The sequence below is a fragment of the Girardinichthys multiradiatus genome, chromosome 8 (assembly GCF_021462225.1).
Source record: "Girardinichthys multiradiatus isolate DD_20200921_A chromosome 8, DD_fGirMul_XY1, whole genome shotgun sequence".
NCBI classification, from domain to species: Eukaryota; Metazoa; Chordata; class Actinopteri; order Cyprinodontiformes; family Goodeidae; genus Girardinichthys; species Girardinichthys multiradiatus.
The window spans coordinates 29,287,734-29,306,476 of NC_061801.1; the positions used below are offsets into that span (position 1 = coordinate 29,287,734).

The 18,743-nt window shown below is 37.2% G+C and overlaps 1 protein-coding gene across 1 annotated transcript in view; it reads left to right on the forward strand.

Annotated features, from left to right (window-relative positions):
- The window catches only part of trabd2a (TraB domain containing 2A), a 90,071-nt gene that overhangs the window by 53,410 nt on the left and 17,918 nt on the right, over positions 1 to 18,743 (forward strand). The window contains exon 5 of the mRNA XM_047372050.1: positions 17,992 to 18,082. Coding sequence (XP_047228006.1) covers positions 17,992 to 18,082 — 91 coding nt within the window. The remainder of the gene's footprint in view (positions 1 to 17,991; positions 18,083 to 18,743) is intronic.

Below are 18,743 nucleotides of genomic sequence, written 5' to 3' on the forward strand. Positions count from 1 at the left end.
TTTATGGGTTTGCTTATTTAAGACTTCTAATATAGCATGAAGACAAGCCCCTGCTAAGTACAAAATAAAGAAAACAAACATTGGCCGAAATCCTCAAAGTTGAATGTCACAGTTACACAATAATTTAGATCCAGAAAGAAGGATTTTAACAATTTCATTTTACTGATTTGTTGTGTGTCATTTGCCTGGTTTGAGCTTCATTTCGGGATTCCCTTGCCTCAGTAAACACTGCAGGACAGTTAAGAAAATAATGACTGTAATCCAAATTACAACCCACCTATCTTTTTTGTGCACTTTTAATCAACACAATCACATCAAGAATAAAGTTCAACATCACAATTACCTCATGGTTTGTTTGGTGCGTTCTTTACTAAAACATAATTTGCTGAAAAAAAAGGTTGTTTCTGCCTATTGCAACACTAACCCACTTGCAAACTAGGTTTTTGGTAACAAAAACAGATTTTTTTGTAACACTTTCAAAAATGGAGATTTTTCAGACTCAGAAATTGAAAATCTTACCATACATATCACCCAGCCTAAATTATGCTTTTAAACTATTTTTTTAGAAATAGAAACATATGAAGACAATTATTACCACCTTGTATTCTAATTTATATTATCAACATATTCTCTGCTATGCCCTTTCATGTTTGAGAAATAGTGTGTTTACATATTGGTGAAATTATTTTCTTATCCAGACTGAAAACATGCATGCATTCATTTTCTGCCTGAATCTGCTTAGCAGTATAGTTCTCCAAAAAACTCTGCTCCCAAAACCACAAATTTAAATGTTTGCGGCAGCGTAATTGCCAGTGTGGCTGACATGCTGTAACGGTTACTATGCACTGAAATGTTTGACTCGTTTCACGGACGATTAGGGTTTTCCTTTGGATCTTCTACTATTTAGCTTGGTAGGAGCTTTCTAAAGTGAATACTTCTTGGTTGGTGAGCTGTTTAGTGCTTTAGGTAACTGCAGCAGATGGATGTCTTGGACCTTGACCTGGCTCTAGGCAGAAGGTGACATGACATTTCCCAGAGCCCACTGACTTCTGGTGTGTTGGTAATGCTGCAAAAGAGAGTGGAAAGATATTTATCTAAAATGTGGAGTATTAAGCCACATTGGCATGCTCATTATGAAATTAAAAAACATGATAGAAGTAAAAAAAAAAAAAAAAAGGATTTTTGGGTGTTTAAATGTTTTAGTGTTTAAATGCTTACCAGGGGAAACACAGAAGTAAAATCAGTTGTTTTGTAGCACCAATGTTCCGTGGGGAAAATTTGTTGGAAGAGCACTGTAAAGTTAAGGAAGTAAATTAAATGTGTGGCCCTACGGTTTTCTAATACTATTCAGGTCAGATAACTACATTAAAAGGAAAGCGTCAAGCCTTTTTTTGTTCTTCTCTTAAAAATACCCTTTTTTTTATCTTTAGTAGTTTAAATAAATAAAACACCCTACTCCACAATTATCAGCATCCCTGGTGAAGATTTGTAAAAACCTCTGAAATAAATTATTCTTTTATTATAGAAAGATAACCTTACACTGAAAAACAAGCCAAACTTCTCTAATAAGAAGATTTTGTTAATCTCCATAACATCTTCTTCATGTTGTGTGTTAGACTTGGGTAATTTTACAGCCTTGTCTGTAACAGTTTTAGTTTATTTTAAACTTGTATGACATACATTTTAAATGTTGTTGTGAACAGCTGGTACAAAGTCAACTTAATAGTACCATCAGTGTCTATATTTAAAAAAAAACAACTATGCAACATTAACCTCTGTGTGTTTGAATGCAAGGCTCCATCAAAGGTTAATAAATGGACATTCTTATTTAAATTTCTGCTCATAATTTCCAGTCTAAAAGCTGCCTCATTTCTTGCCCAAACCCCTCCTGAGTGTTTTTTCCTCTGAGTGCCACATTTCTGTAGCTGCTGTGCTCTGTCTCTCTCATGTTTTTTTCTTCCCCAGATGGTGTGAAACTCAAAAAATGTGCCGCTTTTCCACAGCACCTCACCCTCATAAACAGCCAGTTTACAACTGTTTGGGGTAGTCGCTGACACGAGTACACACATGTCATCCAGCACCATTAAAATGCAAACCAGACCCACCACGCCCACATACACACTGGGTGGGGAAGCAGCACCAAGCAGGGGCTGAAACGTCTGCCAAACCTGGATTGCGTCCCAGATTTAAGTTTGAATGACACCTTTATGTTGGAACGTTTTATTTAAAAAGATTTATTTAACTTTTATTAGTGTAGCAAAGAGGATTTTTGCTACTGGAGTACAAATCATTTTGCTGTTACTCTGTTTTACTTAATCTCCAACAAACTGAAAATACAATTGGCTATTCAAGAATTAGATGGATACCTTACTAGACAAAACAGAGCAATCAAGCTTCACTACATTAAAACCAATCTGCTAGAATCCTCTCTATAACAGCTCTTTGCAAAACTATTCATATACCTTGAACTTTTTCATAGTTTGTCCTCTTACAACCGCACACTTTAATATATTTCAATTACATATTATGTTGTAGACCTATATGCAGCATACTGCTGTGAAAAAGTGGGAGAAAGTGGAAGAAGCCAGATACATGGTTTTCAAAACTTTTAAAAATTAAAATCTGAAAATTGTGGTGTGCCTCTTTTAAATCTGGCACCTCATGAAAATCCATCCCAACCAAGTGCCCTAAAAGTCACCAATTTAGTAACCACCTATTTAGAGTTCAGCAGTGTATAATTTAAAGTCAATATATATACAGCTGTTGTGTGATGGCCTCGGAAATTTGTTAGACAACATTATTGAACAAACAGCATCATGAAGACCAATGAACAAAGCAGACAGGTCAGTAATAAAGCTCTGGAGAGGTTTAAAGTACAGTATGGTTATTGAACAACATCCCAAGCTTTGAACATCTCTCAATCATTTTCCAATCAATCACAGGTAAATAGAAAGACTATGGCACAACTGCAAGCCTAAATAACCTGTAGAGATCCACTGCTCAGGGGGAATAATCTACAGCCAGAGCTGAAATGGAATAGTTTAGATACAAGCATTTGCCCAGTCATAGCCAGACCTAAACCCAAGTGATAATTTTGGGCTAGATTGACTTCCACAAATTCTCTGAATGAGCTTGATCTATTTTGCAAAAAGGAATTAGCAACTGTTTCAGTCCCTAGTAGTGCAAGGTGGATCTATAAAGTATTGACTTAGGGAGGCTATTATTTCCAGTTTTTATTTGTAAACATTTCCGTCCACTTCAAATGATCTACTTTGTGTTGGTCTATCATACACATTTTAAACATAAGCTATTGAATGTTTTGGTTGTAATGTAGCAAATTGGTGAAAAGTATAAGGGGTATGAATTATTTTACAAGGCACTGTATGAATTTATTACTACAAGTCTCTGAAATTATTAGACAGCCACCAAATGTCAGAGGACGACCCTTTCAAAGATATATAACACAGCAGCATTAGAAGGATTTCAGTGCAGCAAACAATTCTGAGATGTTTTTTTTTGGAGTCTTTAGTCTTAGTTTTGTTGATATTTACAATCGCAAACTCATCTCAGATAAAGCTGAAAAACATTTACCCTGAAAGATAAGAAGTCAGGAGCATCTGTAATATGTCATCAGCATACCCCTTCCCCCTTAAATAAGGATAAATGGAAGATAAACCTGTCAGCCACTTTGGATAACTTAACTGCCTGTAAAGCTGCTAAGTGAAAAGCACATAAATATATACATTTCTATGATCCGGGGCCCCAGTGTCTGTTCTCGAAAGACATATTTTATACAGCCCACACTTCTTCTCTCAGTTGTCACAACATCTTGCTGTGATTTATTGAAAGAGTTGAACTCCTCACCCCTGACCCCATTCAAACCCAGCAGTATTTCCTCATCCACCTGGAACATACTCTTTATGTGCCTGCCCAGAGGCCAAACTTTCATTTGGACCAGAAATACCGCACTCGTATATGAAAGGGGAAAAGAGAAGGAAAATTATATATTTAGCAAGAGAGCAGCCGTCTACCCATTGATGATTTGAAATGTGAATTGTTATGAAGGGGTTGTCCTCTTTCATTTTGAGGATGAAACATAAAGTGGACTGATGCATTGGCCAGAGGGGAAGAAGATATGAGAAAACAGAGGAAGACACAACTCATGATTAGTGGTTTTCTTCAGTTTTTAGATAAAGCCAAAGCACTTCTGGAGTTCTCGTCAATCGAAATGTAATTTTAGCCAATTTAAATCATGTAAGATTAAACCATGTAAAATTTGAGGTAAAAATATGCAGCTTTATGCTTGTAATCAATTTGATACATTTGAAGGCTCTTAAAAATTTGCACTGTACCTGTACCGTTAGCTTTTATTTTATATTTCACAAAGCATTTTTTGGTGTTTCACTACAGATGTACCTGAATGTTACATTTTTTAAGTATTTGTGCTTTAAGACTTTGTAAAGACGTCATGTTGGTTTTGTTTGAGACAGTCATGTAGGAGAGGAACTGGAGCGTCGAAAGGTGGACAGGCAGTTTAAATATAGAGGCAGGGTGGAGAAATGACCAATGAACAAGAAGAGCTAATCAGATAAAATGTGGAGCAGCTGGAAGCAGGAAGATTAGAGTAACTAAAGGAGCGGGGGGGTAATTAACTCAGACGAGTCCAGGAAAGTAACAAATATCTAAACACAAGAATGAACCATGAACCTAAACAATGAATTAACTAAAATGACAGCAATTAAAGAACAACAACAGAGAGGGTACATAAAGAAACCCAAAACTCAAACACCTACTCACTGAAGAATCATGACATTTTAATTTATTTTTTTGTGATCTGCATTTATTTTATTTTTCTTACCCAAAAATCATGAATAAGTACACATTCAAACATCAAGTAATGTCATCACAACAGTAGGTCTAGACTAGATAAAGTGCTATGCAAGTACAGGCCATTTACCATTTGACCCAAACATTGCAAACCAAGGTAGGCCAATAATAATTTAATACATGAATGTTCTTTGTGCATTGTTGTAACGTAACATTGAGGGTGCAAAAATAAATAAATAATCTGTCTTGCGCACAAGATAGTTTTTTTTAGTATTTGTTTTTTTCTTCCATGTCCCTGTGGCTCTATAATGTTTTTCTGGTCTCTGGTGGCTGTTAATGTTCAGTGTTGCTTGTTAAATACCCGCAATATGTTTCAGGTTTAGTAAATCACGTTACAGGTGGTAAAGGATTACATTTGCATATCCTCCTCTCCTTCCATACATTTGCACCCATACACTATTAGTGAACATGTTGCCAGAACATTTTGTATTTAGGCTGGATACTGTGCACAACAATCAGAAATTCCACAAAGCTGGTAGAAAATGGTTAAGTTGGGTATGATTATGATTATTGGGTATCATTATAAAATCTGAGATGCCTTTGAGATAAATTCAACATGCCAAACAGTGCAACGTTCTGTTTTAGATACTAAGGATATTTTAGTTGTAAAAGCTGCCAACTTTTAACTATGATCTTGACTTATTTGCACCAAGGAATAAGATCTAGAAAAACACAGTTTAATGAACTTATTTATTTGGCAAATACATAGGCGTGATGAGGAATGTAACTGGGAGATCACATGGTTAACTGACAAAGTTAGTTGCCTAGCAGAAAAATATGCCGGGTGAAGAACAAAATCATTGACAAAACACTAAAAAGGGGTAGAATGACCATCAAAAATGGAGCCTGTTGGAATTTACAAGACTCTTTTGTAAGGATCTGCTTTTACTTATGACTTAGACCTTAAACACAGATGATATCCAGGCCTTTTGAGACGACAGCAAGATTGCTTTCAGATTAATCAAACTAAACAGGCACAAAATTGCTCTCTAACCCACATGTTTTAGATGGAAGCGCTGTGTGGAATGCTTTTTAAAAAGCAAGAGGGCATCCGACTCCCATTGCTATACTTTTTCCTGGATGGAGACAGTTGACAGGCTGAGGAGGGACTCGCAGCAGGATCTGAGGCTTTCAGAGATTTACGTGTTGTTTTAAAAGAAGCCATTCTTGAGGCCACAGTATTAAACTGCAAGAATACATTATAAAACATACTATAATGATAAAAAAAACAATAGTTATTATTGTCAAAGATTTGCAGCCAACAGTCTAAGCTTTATCTAAATCATGGCATACTTTATCTTGGTACAAATTTGCAAAAAGTTAATAAGTTGCCTCAGAATAACCCTCATCTGTATCCCTGCCCCAATTGTGTTGTGTTTGCTACTCAGACCTATTTGACAAATTGACATTTTGGCTCATGACCCTTTTAAATATAGCTGTGCCAGCTTGTAGACTACATTGTGTCTGTGTAGCATCGCCAGCTCAAACAAATATTCAAGCTGTTTTATTTGGGCTTAAAGATGTGAGATTAGCCAGTAGACACAAGCAAAGATAAGAAACAGCATTTGAAAAGCCAAAAATAATGATGTAGGCCACACCAAAAATGTGTTATTCTGCATTTCTGCCCTGTTAATCATCTTGGAACCCATCATTTGTTCCCATGTGTAGAGACAATAAATCATTTCTTGAGAGGCTAGTCCTGATGTTATGACTGTGCATACTGAAGATATATGTACAGTACAGACCAAAGGTTTGGACACACCTTCTCATTCAAAGAGTTGTCTTTATTTTCATGACTATGAATATTGTAGCTTCACACTGAAGGCATCACAACTATGAATTAACACGTGGAATTATATACTGAACAAAAACGTGTGAAACAACTGAAAATATTTCTTATATTCTAGGTTCTTCAAAGTAGCCACCTTTTGCTTTGATTACTGCTCCGCACATTCTTGGCATTCTGTTGATGAGCTTCAAGAGGTAGTCAGCTGAAATGGTTTTCACTTCACAGGTGTGCCATGTCAGGTTAAATAAGTGGGATTTCAAGCCTTATAAATGGGGTTGGGACCATCAGTTGTGTTGTGCAGGAGGTGGATACAGTACACAGCTGATAGTCCTACTGAATAGACTGTTAGAATTTGTATTATGGCAAGAAAAAAGCAGCTAAGTAAAGAAAAACAAGTGGCCATCATTACTTTAAGAATTGAAGGTCAGAACAATTGGGAAAACTTTGAAAGTGTCCCCAAGTGCAGTCGCAAAAACCATCAAGCGCTACAAAGAAACTGGCTCACATGAGGTCCGCCCCAGGAAAGGAAGACCAAGAGTCACCTCTGCTGCGGACTATAAGTTAATCTGGGTCACCAGCCTCAGAAATCGCAGGTTAACAGCAGCTCAGATTAGAGAACAGGTCAATGCCACACAGAGTTCTAGCAGCAGACACATCTCTAGAACAACTGTTAAGAGGAGACTGTGTGAATCAGGCCTTCATGGTAAAATAGCTGCTAGGAAACCACTGCTGAGGACAGGCAACAAGCAGAAGAGACTTGTTTAGGCTAAAGAACAGAAGGAATGGACATTAGACCAGTGGAAATCTGTGCTTTGGTCTGATGAGTCCAAGTTTGAGATCTTTGGTTCCAACCATTGTGTCTTTGTGCGGCGCAGAAGAGGTGAACAGATGGACTCTACATGCCTGGTTCCCACCGTGAAGCATGGAGGAGGAGGTGTGATGGTGTGAGGGTGCTTTGCTGGTGACACTGTTAGGGATTTATTCAAAATTGAAGGCATACTGAACCAGCATGGCTACCACAGCATCTTGCAGCGGCATGCTATTGCATCCGGTTTGCGTTTAGTTGGACCATAATTTATTTTTCAACAGGACAATGACCCCAAACACACCTCCAGGCTGTGTAAGGGCTATTTGACCAAGAAGGAGAGTGATGGGGTGCTGCGCCAGATGACCTGGCCTCCACAGTCACAGGACCTGAACCCAATCGAGATGGTTAAGGGTGAGCTGGACCGCAGACTGAAGGCAAAAGGGCCAAAAAGTGCTAAGCATCTCTGGGAACTCCTTCAAGACTGTTGGAAAACCATTTCAGGTGACTACCTCTTGAAAATCATCAACAGAATGCCAAGAGTTTGCGGAGCAGTAATCAAAGCAAAAGGTGGCTACTTTGAAGAACCTAGAATATAAGACATATTTTCAGTTGTTTCACACTTTTTTGTTCAGTATATAATTCCACATGTGTTAATTCATAGTTTTGATGCCTTCAGTGGGAAGCTACAATATTCATAGTCATGAAAATAAAGACAACTCTTTGAATGAGAAGGTGTTTCTAAACTTTTGGTCTGTACTGTATGTGGTCTTTGTTTTTCTAGAGCATAACATGTTCACAATTACACCTGTTATATAACAACATGACAGTCGGGGCTGCTTTTTCTTTGGCATGAAATATTATGAACCTAATCATATTATAACCTAATCAAACTCTAGAGTCACAAATCTTGTTGCCAGTGGAATCCATGCCTGAAGGCGTATTTCATCTGTACTTGTTGATGTTGTGTTTTAAAACATTGTGAACATGGCCTACATGAAGAATAAATTTGTTGATCATTAGCAAGACATGCAAAACAATCCATCACATCAAACAGTGTAAAGTTTGATGCGATGTCCTTACAGATTTATTTTGTTAAACCTTTTCAAGTAGGGCTAGGTTGGTTCAGGTAGCCTTTTACCTTAATAAATTAAATCATACTTTAAAAACTACATTTTGTATTACTTTCGTAAAATTTGTCTCATTTTTAAATTTGTTTGATTATTAAGAGTATTAAGAGCTCCGCTTTAAAGTAAAAGCAACTAAAGAAACTAATACGTTGGCAAAGAACCAGTATTAGTTTCACTTTCCCACATCTGAATAAATGAATATAGAAAGTTACATTTTTTATCGTGTCCTTATGATGGCTTTGAGATTGCTTTTGTCACAAGGATATTAAAAGTTAGATGTCACAACCAGTAGTGCTGTCATATGAAACACAAATATGGTGGAGTAGATTTGCTTTGAACTTACAGTGAATTGGTAGTAAGGTAGAAATATTACACAAGAAATTTACACAAGCATCACTAGTATATACAAAAATTATCTTAAATGACATTATTAAATCTCACTTATGCCATATATCATAGATAACTACACACTTTATATATTGACATGTGGCCCTACACATAAACTTTTAGAAGACTTTTTAAACTTTTTCCCACTTCATCCCGCTAAGAAATACTCATGTTCAAGAGTATGAAAGCAGTTAGTTAATTGTTAACATTCTGCCCTGAGACTGCTTATACAGGTCCTTCTCAAAATATTAGCATATTGTGATAAAGTTAATTATTTTCCATAATGTCATGATGAAAATTTTACATTCATATATTTTACATTCATTGCACACTAACTGAAATATTTCAGGTCTTTTATTGTCTTAATACGGATGATTTTGGCATACAGCTCATGAAAACCCAAAATTCCTATCTCACACAATTAGCATATTTCATCCGACCAATAAAAGAAAAGTGTTTTTAATACAAAAAACGTCAACCTTCAAATAATCATGTACAGTTATGCACTCAATACTTGGTCGGGAATCCTTTAGCAGAAATGACTGCTTCAATGCGGCGTGGCATGGAGGCAATCAGCCTGTGGCACTGCTGAGGTCTTATGGAGGCCCAGGATGCTTCGATAGCGGCCTTTAGCTCATCCAGAGTGTTGGGTCTTGAGTCTCTCAACGTTCTCTTCACAATATCCCACAGATTCTCTATGTGGTTCAGGTCAGGAGAGTTGGCTGACCAATTGAGCACAGTGATACCATGGTCAGTAAACCATTTACCAGTGGTTTCGGCACTGTGAGCAGGTGCCAGGTCGTGCTGAAAAATGAAATCTTCATCTCCATAAAGCTTTTCAGCAGATGGAAGCATGAAGTGCTCCAAAATCTCCTGATAGCTAGCTGCATTGACCCTGCCCTTGATAAAACACAGTGGACCAACATCAGCAGCTGACACGGCACCCCAGACCATCACTGATTGTGGGTACTTGACACTGGACTTCTGGCATTTTGGCATTTCCTTCTCCCCAGTCTTCCTCCAGACTCTGGCACCTTGATTTCCGAATGACATGCAGAATTTGCTTTCATCCGAAAAAAGTACTTTGGACCACTGAGCAACAGTCCAGTGCTGCTTCTCTGTAGCCCAGGTCAGGCGCTTCTGCCGCTGTTTCTGGTTCAAAAGTGGCTTGACCTGGGGAATGCGGCACCTGTAGCCCATTTCCTGCACACGCCTGTGCACGGTGGCTCTGGATGTTTCTACTCCAGACTCAGTCCACTGCTTCCGCAGGTCCCCCAAGGTCTGGAATCGGCCCTTCTCCACAATCTTCCTCAGGGTCCGGTCACCTCTTCTCGTTGTGCAGCGTTTTCTGCCACACTTTTTCCTTCCCACAGACTTCCCACTGAGGTGCCTTGATACAGCACTCTGGGAACAGCCTATTCGTTCAGAAATTTCTTTCTGTGTCTTACCCTCTTGCTTGAGGGTGTCAATAGTGGCCTTCTGGACAGCAGTCAGGTCGGCAGTCTTACCCATGATTGGGGTTTTGAGTGATGAACCAGGCTGGGAGTTTTAAAGGCCTCAGGAATCTTTTGCAGGTGTTTAGAGTTAACTCGTTGATTCAGATGATTAGGTTCCTAGCTCGTTTAGAGACCCTTTTAATTATATGCTAATTTTGTGAGATAGGAATTTTGGGCTTTCATGAGCTGTATGCCAAAATCATCCGTATTAAGACAATAAAAGACCTGAAATATTTCAGTTAGTGTGCAATGAATCTAAAATATATGAATGTTACATTTTCATCATGACATTATGGAAAATAATGAACTTTATCACAATATGCTAATATTTTGAGAAGGACCTGTAATGAGCTGTTGCATTTGCCCTAATTGTAATATCTGTCCCTTAGTGCATTTCTGAAAAATACCTAGGTATTTTTCCACAAAAGAGTTGGCAAAGATCCACTTGACTTCAGATCAACTTACATTACCGAATTGTCTAACTTTTCATGCAGCGTCCGTAACTGGTGTGTGTACACAGTCACCATAATTTCTCTGCAACAAACAAGAGCAAAAGTGAGGACAACACTGACACAGAGAGCACAGAGACTACCACAGGCTGGACAACATAATCCCTAACACGGCTTCAACGTGCTGTGTGCCACCGCAAATCTTGAGTTAGGTTTTTTTTTTTAAAACAACCTCACACCAAAGACCTCTTATGTTCATGTTTATTCTAAACATAATTTAAAAGCTCTTTCTTTAGCACACTTTCTCTGCCATCTCATTAAAAGGACTTTAAATGGTTGAAATGGGACGGCATAAACTTTACCAGTTTAAAAACTACCTCTCCAGTCCTACAGTAACGAGCATAGCTGTCATCATCATCGCAGCTTCTCTATGGGTCGCTGTGTGCATGGTGTGTATGTAGGTGATGAAGAGCAGACGGAGGCCATAATGCAGACAATGCAGACAGAGGCTGATAGTAACATAACGGTGTTTAGCACCGGGCCCATCACCAAATAACAGTGTTCTTATTCACCGTGTTTCACGTTAAATCAGATTTGATTTAGAAAACATGACTCGTCTCTCTAGACATAACATTATATTATGGACCTGCTACACTAGATAGCTGTATAAGCTTGCACCTTACAGATTGTTGGGTTTTGAGGAATTTGAACTGGAGTCCTTATAAAACCCAGTGCCCGTATTCACAGAGATTCTCAGAGTCCTCCCAGAGAGCTCTTAACTTGGCCAAAACATTCTATTTTAGTTTGAGAGTGATTTCGGTAATTGCTGCGAGCAATTTGTAACTAGGCAAACCACACAATAAGCAGAATAAACAAAGTTGAAGGTGTAAACATTTCACGCACAAATAAATCACTTCTTCATCAACAGAAGTAAGAGTAACAGAAAAAAAACAACAAAGATAAAGGTAAGAGAAACATAAATGTGAGTTACAAGGTTTGATCGTATGCATTACCAGTGTTTAAAGTTTTACGGCTGTTTTATTGTTAAGTGTCCCAAATTGTATCTAGATACAGTTTTAGATCCTTAACAAAGAGGTCAAAAAGTGGTTTTATGAATATGAAACTATGCAAGACACAGAATGACTTTAATAAGAAATAATGTTTTTGATGGGGCAAGCAGCCATTTCTGGTGTGTGAACTGAAGCCTTTCATCTCACTTTTACTACATTTCCACTGGTTATGTAGCATACTGCCCCCTGTGTTTTTGGAGAATACTGCACCAATATCAGTGTCATGTATAAATGCCTACAGCACTTGTTTAGGCTCACTATGGACTCCCCCGAAGTTCTGCGCGACCTAGTATAGACCTAGTTTTACAGTTGCGCGGATCTCATTTCCGCTTCTGACATTTTGACATTGATATGCCACCATACATCTTTTTTGGTAACATAACTACACTACAATGTATTTCAAAAAGATGGATTTTAGGAATACATTATTCTGAAGCATTTGTTTACATTCACAATGTGAAATGAATTGCAAAGAAAAATATTTTAAAATGAGAAACATTTAAAATGTTGCAGATAAGGTAGCAAAAAATGGATTTTATCAATGATTGTTCATGTCGTAACTCTGTGTTTATGGAATTTGTATTTCCTGTAGCATAGGTATAGATAAAGAGATCTGTTAGTTAAAATGATTGTAAAAACCACATGTTTACTATACATACAGTACCTTTTTAAGCTATCTTTTGAATATAACACACACACATAAAATGTTCTTAACTGTGTATTTTTAATACAGTTGAGGGATGGGATGCACCCTCCCTCAACTTCACATTCCTTTGCTTGTTTTGATTTTTTCTAATTGTCTCTACTTGTGTTTTTTTTTCTGTCTTAAGTTCAGAAATCTGTGCTCATCTTATCCTGTCTGTGTTTATGGGTTTATCTTTTTTTTGTCTGCTGTTTTTGTCATCCTCTTTCCTGCCTCCTAGGTCCTTCTCAGATTTTCCGTCTGCTTTGTGTTCAGCAAATGGAGATCAGTATCAATATTACAAAAAAGCCATAGCCTATTGAATGTTATCAGTTTCTGAGTCACACTATAGTGAAATAGAGTTTTGGTGTTGGTTGAAATACTATCATTCTTTAGAATAAAGACTACTTATTTTGTGGACCTTAGGTGCTTGTTTATGGGGTTTTTTCAACAGCCCAGCTTATCTTTTAAACTCTCAAAGCCCAGTCAAAGGCATATTTTATCAGGGCTAACTCTTATCTCTGAAATCTTACTTTCAAAACTATGTCCTGTTTTATGTTGGTGTTTAAAAAACAAGTTTTACTTTAGCCTAGTAAAGCAAAACTAGGCATTTATTTTTTTAATGCTGAGGACACTTATATTAAGATCAAAACAATAACATGTATTTACAAGGTACTTTATCGTAAATGGGTTCAAGGCAACAGCATTCACTTTCCAAAAGATTTGTTTTGTACAGTAACTGCATTGTGGCTTTTGTGTATTTATATGAAAAAAATTGACAAAATTTCTTATTCTTGTGTCTACCAAACATTTGGCTACACTTCTGTGTAGCTGCAGAGGTCAAATACGAAGAGCATATCTACCATGCCAACAAGAGCAATTACCAAGAGCACAGCTAGCTTGATATGCTTGTAATGATTTAACAGTCTTGACATATGGCCAGCCTTGCAATAAATGATCTGATGACCAACCCACATCTGTGTGTGTGCAGTGCCACACTATATGGATAAGCTTCTTAGGAATACCAGAGACCTTTTTGTGGCCAGATATTAACTATTTGAAAACCATAGAAAAAAATAATAGACACAAGGCTTTAAATATATGTATATATGATGTGCATAAGTATTTTATATGAGGTTATTTTAGGTCATTTGTAAGAGATATGCAGTGAAGGTGTATTTAAATATCACCACATATGGTTATACTCCTCTGGCTGATTATTGATAATGGTTATATTTATTATTTGAAGGAATTTTGTGTCCATTGAGTGCAAATAACATTATGAGAAAGTCATGGCTAATAAGAAAGTGTCTTATTATCAAAGCCTGTATTTCTAGACAGAGCTGGCATTGTTTGAAAAAAACGCTAGAAAGCCTGTGTTATTTTTGTGCTAGTGAATAGTCAGTAATTTTTCTCTTATTTGTCTTTGTCATAACTGTCACTTTTATGGATGGTTGAGCCTCTTTGACAGTTGAAAACCCTAAGGTTTTACTTGGCTATTACAAGCCAGTGTTGGGGTTTTTCCTGTAAAAAAATTTGGTTAGTTACGTCATCTCAGAAACACTGAGATGACTGATCTTAAAATTCTGTCCCCCTTTTTTTTTTTTTTACATAAGCTTAATTGTTCTCTTTATCGTTCAGTGTATGGCGACACTTTACAGTTTCTTTAAAAAAAAGGCTTCATTCTGTGGACAGAGGTGATGATTATAGGCTGCTGAAGAGTACTGTCTATCAGGACATAATGTGTACATAAACAACAAGAAAAGTCAGAATGGGGTGGAAAGGCCTTAGTGCTGACTATAGTGTTTGTTTATCCAGCGTGCTGTAATGTTATGAGAACTGCTGCTATGGCCTTGGTTTCAAGCTGTAGTGTAAATATTGAAGATTATAGAAAAGGAACAGTATTTAAGGCTTTCCATATGTTCTAATAATCTAAGCCTGTGATTGAAGAGATTCCATGTCTAAAAAAATGTCCTAAAAAAGGGGCCCCCGTGGTTCTCATCTGGTGCAGCTTTAAATACAGGTGTGACGAGTATTAAAATGTAATTTGTCCAAGCTAAAGACTAAACTGTTTAGTCTTTAGCTTGGACTTTACTATTGAACCTATAATCTCAGCAAAGCAGTCTTAGATATTTGGAAGCCAGTGGATGGATTGAAATAGTTTTAAGGCAGATAAGCCTTTCTTCAATATTTTCTCCAACATAATTATTGAGCAGTATTTTTGTTTTTTGTTCCATATATTTTAGGTCTTTGTGGCATTCCTCTGTAGTTTTTTAGCTGAAACAAAACTACACTGGTGAAGCATTTTAATCATGGTATCTAAAATAAATCTTAATATGGGAGCGCTAATATTTGAAGTTTTTTCATCTTAATAACAGATTTTTAAGACTAGTTTGCAATGTCTTGAGTTTGCCTAATTTTCTCGCACTGCTAAATTGCTCTCCTTGTATGTGACTAATCCACACTTAAATCCTTTTTTTTCTAAAATAAGAGTTGTGTCCAAAATATATTTGGTTAGTTTTTAATATAAATGGGTATGTTTTGCAGCAGGGTTAAAGGCTTTCTAAAGCCATATTTTGTTGGACCACAACTTATTTATAGCTCTTCCCATCTTTGGCCTGTTTTAAAAGTTGTCGCTTCAAAGGAAATTGGAGCAAACATTATTAAAATTGAGCATTTACAAGCAACACATGACTTAATCTGTGTCTCTCTTAGTAAGTGTTCCGTTTCATGTTTCTGGGTGTAGGGGGTCCACTGTAAATGAAAGCTTTCAGGTCTGTCTCATATATTTATCTCCACCATCTCCCCTCTCTTGGTGTAACTTAAAAGGCTTACAGTGAACATATTGTGCATTGGTGCAAATATCTCTAGCCAATTTCATCGATTTAAGATGTATGAAATAAGACTAAGTAAATAATCAGAGGAAACACATGTCAGATGTTGCTCCAGATTACTCCAGATGTGGACGCCCAAAACTGTGAGCTGGGCTCTAAATTGCAGGGCTGCAGGTCTGTTTCCAGTGAGGCTGTAAATAAATATCAAATGCAGGTTATGCCGTGAGCCCAAAGCTGGGCCAGAATAACACGTTTTTTGTCTTAAGGTAGAACATTTCTGTATCTAATGGATGATAATGGTAGTTTCACCTTAGAAAAGGTTCAAGGACAGAAAAAAAGAAATGTTTCTATTTTTTTAGCTATCCATTTGAGTGTATTAGTTAATGAGTCTAAAAATGCCTCTGTACTAAAAACATGTGTGGAACCAGCAGGGCACAGTTTTAATTAGTGACAAATTAGGAGCAAGATGCCCCGAAAAAGAAAAGAAACATAATTTGTGTATGGAAGTCATCTTGTATGAACCTAAATGTACATTTTCGAAGTATATCTGTGGCTACCCTAGGTACCATTAAGTCTCTTCAGGTCTTTAAATCTGAATGCAGTATTTAGAAAAATATTTAGGTATGACTGATGAAAGGGTATAAAACAAATCATTCTGTTTTCAATGTCACAGTGAAGTGTGGGCAAATATCTTTTTTGAGAATTTATTGTGAAATTTTTTATTCTTTATATACAGTGAACCAGGTTTATATTTAACCATAAAAGCTTTTATGCATTCAAAAAATATTTGATTACAGCTGGAGAACTCTCTCTGTGATGTCTATCAGATTTAAATTGCCCTCCCTTGCTAAATTCTAATTTACTTGCTTCTGTGATGTCTTTGTCTCCCACTATTTTGAGATTTTACATTTCTGTATTTTTATCAAAAAATAAGAGTTAGAATAAATTGATACTTGTCCTAGCTCACAAAATTCACACTTGCCTACCAAAAAAATACTTTGGCCTTCCCAATCTAAAAAGGTTAATCATATACCTCTTCAGCGCTTGCATATTTCTGTATATTTATGTGGGAATGTTATTGTGTGTATTCTAATGTGTCTCTTTGAAGTTTTGAAGTCTACCCACCTCTCTGTTGCCCTACATTGTGTGGAGCAGACTCATTTATCCCACCTCAGTCGCCTGATGTAGACCTGAATAAATCATGAACTTGAATAAGACTTGAGCTCTTTCGAAATGTAGGCAAGTTGAAAAACTTTCCTTCTGTCTCTTTGATTCGTTCTGATCTACGTTTTTTGTTCATGAGGTTTGGGGTTTGGGATATTTAACTGTCTACTTGAGTTGAAAATTGTTCCTGCCTAAAGTAAAAATCTCTCATTCTTGCACCAGCTTGTTTTATTGTTGTATAAAAGCCCATAAGATGCTTGGCAATTATCTACATTTAACAATTAAACTAACATTATGATATAGTTACCATTTGAGCTTTTTTAATTCAGGCCTTCTGAAAGAATAGATTTGACTTTCAATAATTGCTGACAAAAGAACCAACAAAAGTGGTCGAAGTGGCAAAGAAGTGTTTACAAAAAGCTGAATATTTATTTGACTAGACAAAAATCTAATAAAGAGTGATTTAAGAAGCCATATTCTTGCCCATTTTAGACACTAATTCCTACTGTTGCACATTCGAACACTGCATATTCAGTCATATGTGAAAGCATTCTGTCCAAGTCATGGTGGCAGCAATATGGAGCCCATAGTGCATCCAGGCTAGCCTGTTTCTGTCAGTGGCTCTGGGCCAGATTAAAGTGCTGGGGCTCATTGTTTACACAGCTCTTTGGTGCCATGGCTGAGCAGGCCCAAACAATAGGCCACTGCTCCCTTTTGTCTAAATAAGAGGAAGAATGGAGACCTCTTGACATGGCAACCTGAAGCCTCAATGACCCCACTTCACCTAGCTGAGAGGGTCACACCAAGAAAGAGAGGACAGGCAAGTAGAGGGGATATAAAAGATAAGTACGGAGGTGAATGAAGAGATCAAAATGGATGGGGAAGAAAAAGAATCAAATGAGGGGGGTGGATGGAGAACAATCAGAGATGGAGGAGGAGTAGAGATGAGGGCATTTCTCCAAAAGGCAACCAGCATCTCCTCCAAAATTGTACCGCTTTAAATCTAACTCCATTTTCAAGGGAACATGAACATTGTGAAGTCAAGCTCTTTTTTGAGTGTATTGTTTCTAGGTACATATTTGATATTGTTAACTATTGATGAATGACTATAACCTTTGTCACCCTACCTGGGGCCATTCCTGTCTCCTTCTGTCTTCCAGACTTAATTACTTTATTGCTGAACTCCTGTACTGCATTGTGCAGCCATTGATATCAAATGTCTCACTTCCATTAGCTGGAATACATCATCATTAGCTTTGGAAAGAGGAAGTCATCATTTTTCATTATCTTGATTGCAGGTCACTTTCTTGGCAACAACACAGTTATCGATGTGCTTCGCCGTCAGGGATATGAGGTGGAGCACACACCTGCTGGACAGCCCATACAGAGGTAATTTCACTGGTCAAAACATTTAAACACAACCACACACTGCAATGTATTTCACAGAGATTTTGGACATGATAGACTGACAAAAAGTAGTGCCTAGGTGTGAAATGGAAGGAAAATGAGACATCGAGTCTTGCTGCGGATTTTCAATTGGATTCAGGTCTGAACTTGGACTGTGCTATTCTAATGAATGAAAATGTTATGATAAAAAAAATAATCTATTCTTCATCTGGCTGTATATTTAATGTCATTATCCAGCTGTAAGATAAACCTTCACCAAAGTTTTCAGTATTTTGCAGCCTCTAACAGGATTTCTTTCTGGATCGCCCTGTATATTGCACCAATTTTCCTACCAACTCTTAACAGCTACCCTGTTCCTTGCTTAAGAAATACATCCCCACAGCATGATGCACCATGTTTCTTGGTGGGGGTTGTGTGTTCACATTGATGTACAGTTTGTCTTCTGCCACTCTACATTTTGCAGGAAGACCAAAAGGTTTAATTTTAGTCTCAGCTAACAGGAAAACTTTCTTCCACATGGATGTGGGGTCCACTGTATGGCTTGTAACAAACATGAGATCTTCAAAGTACAGCTGTTTTTACTCTAACAATAAACTAGTGGACTTATTATCTGCTAATAAGGTGAAATCTGGAGGTGCTGGAT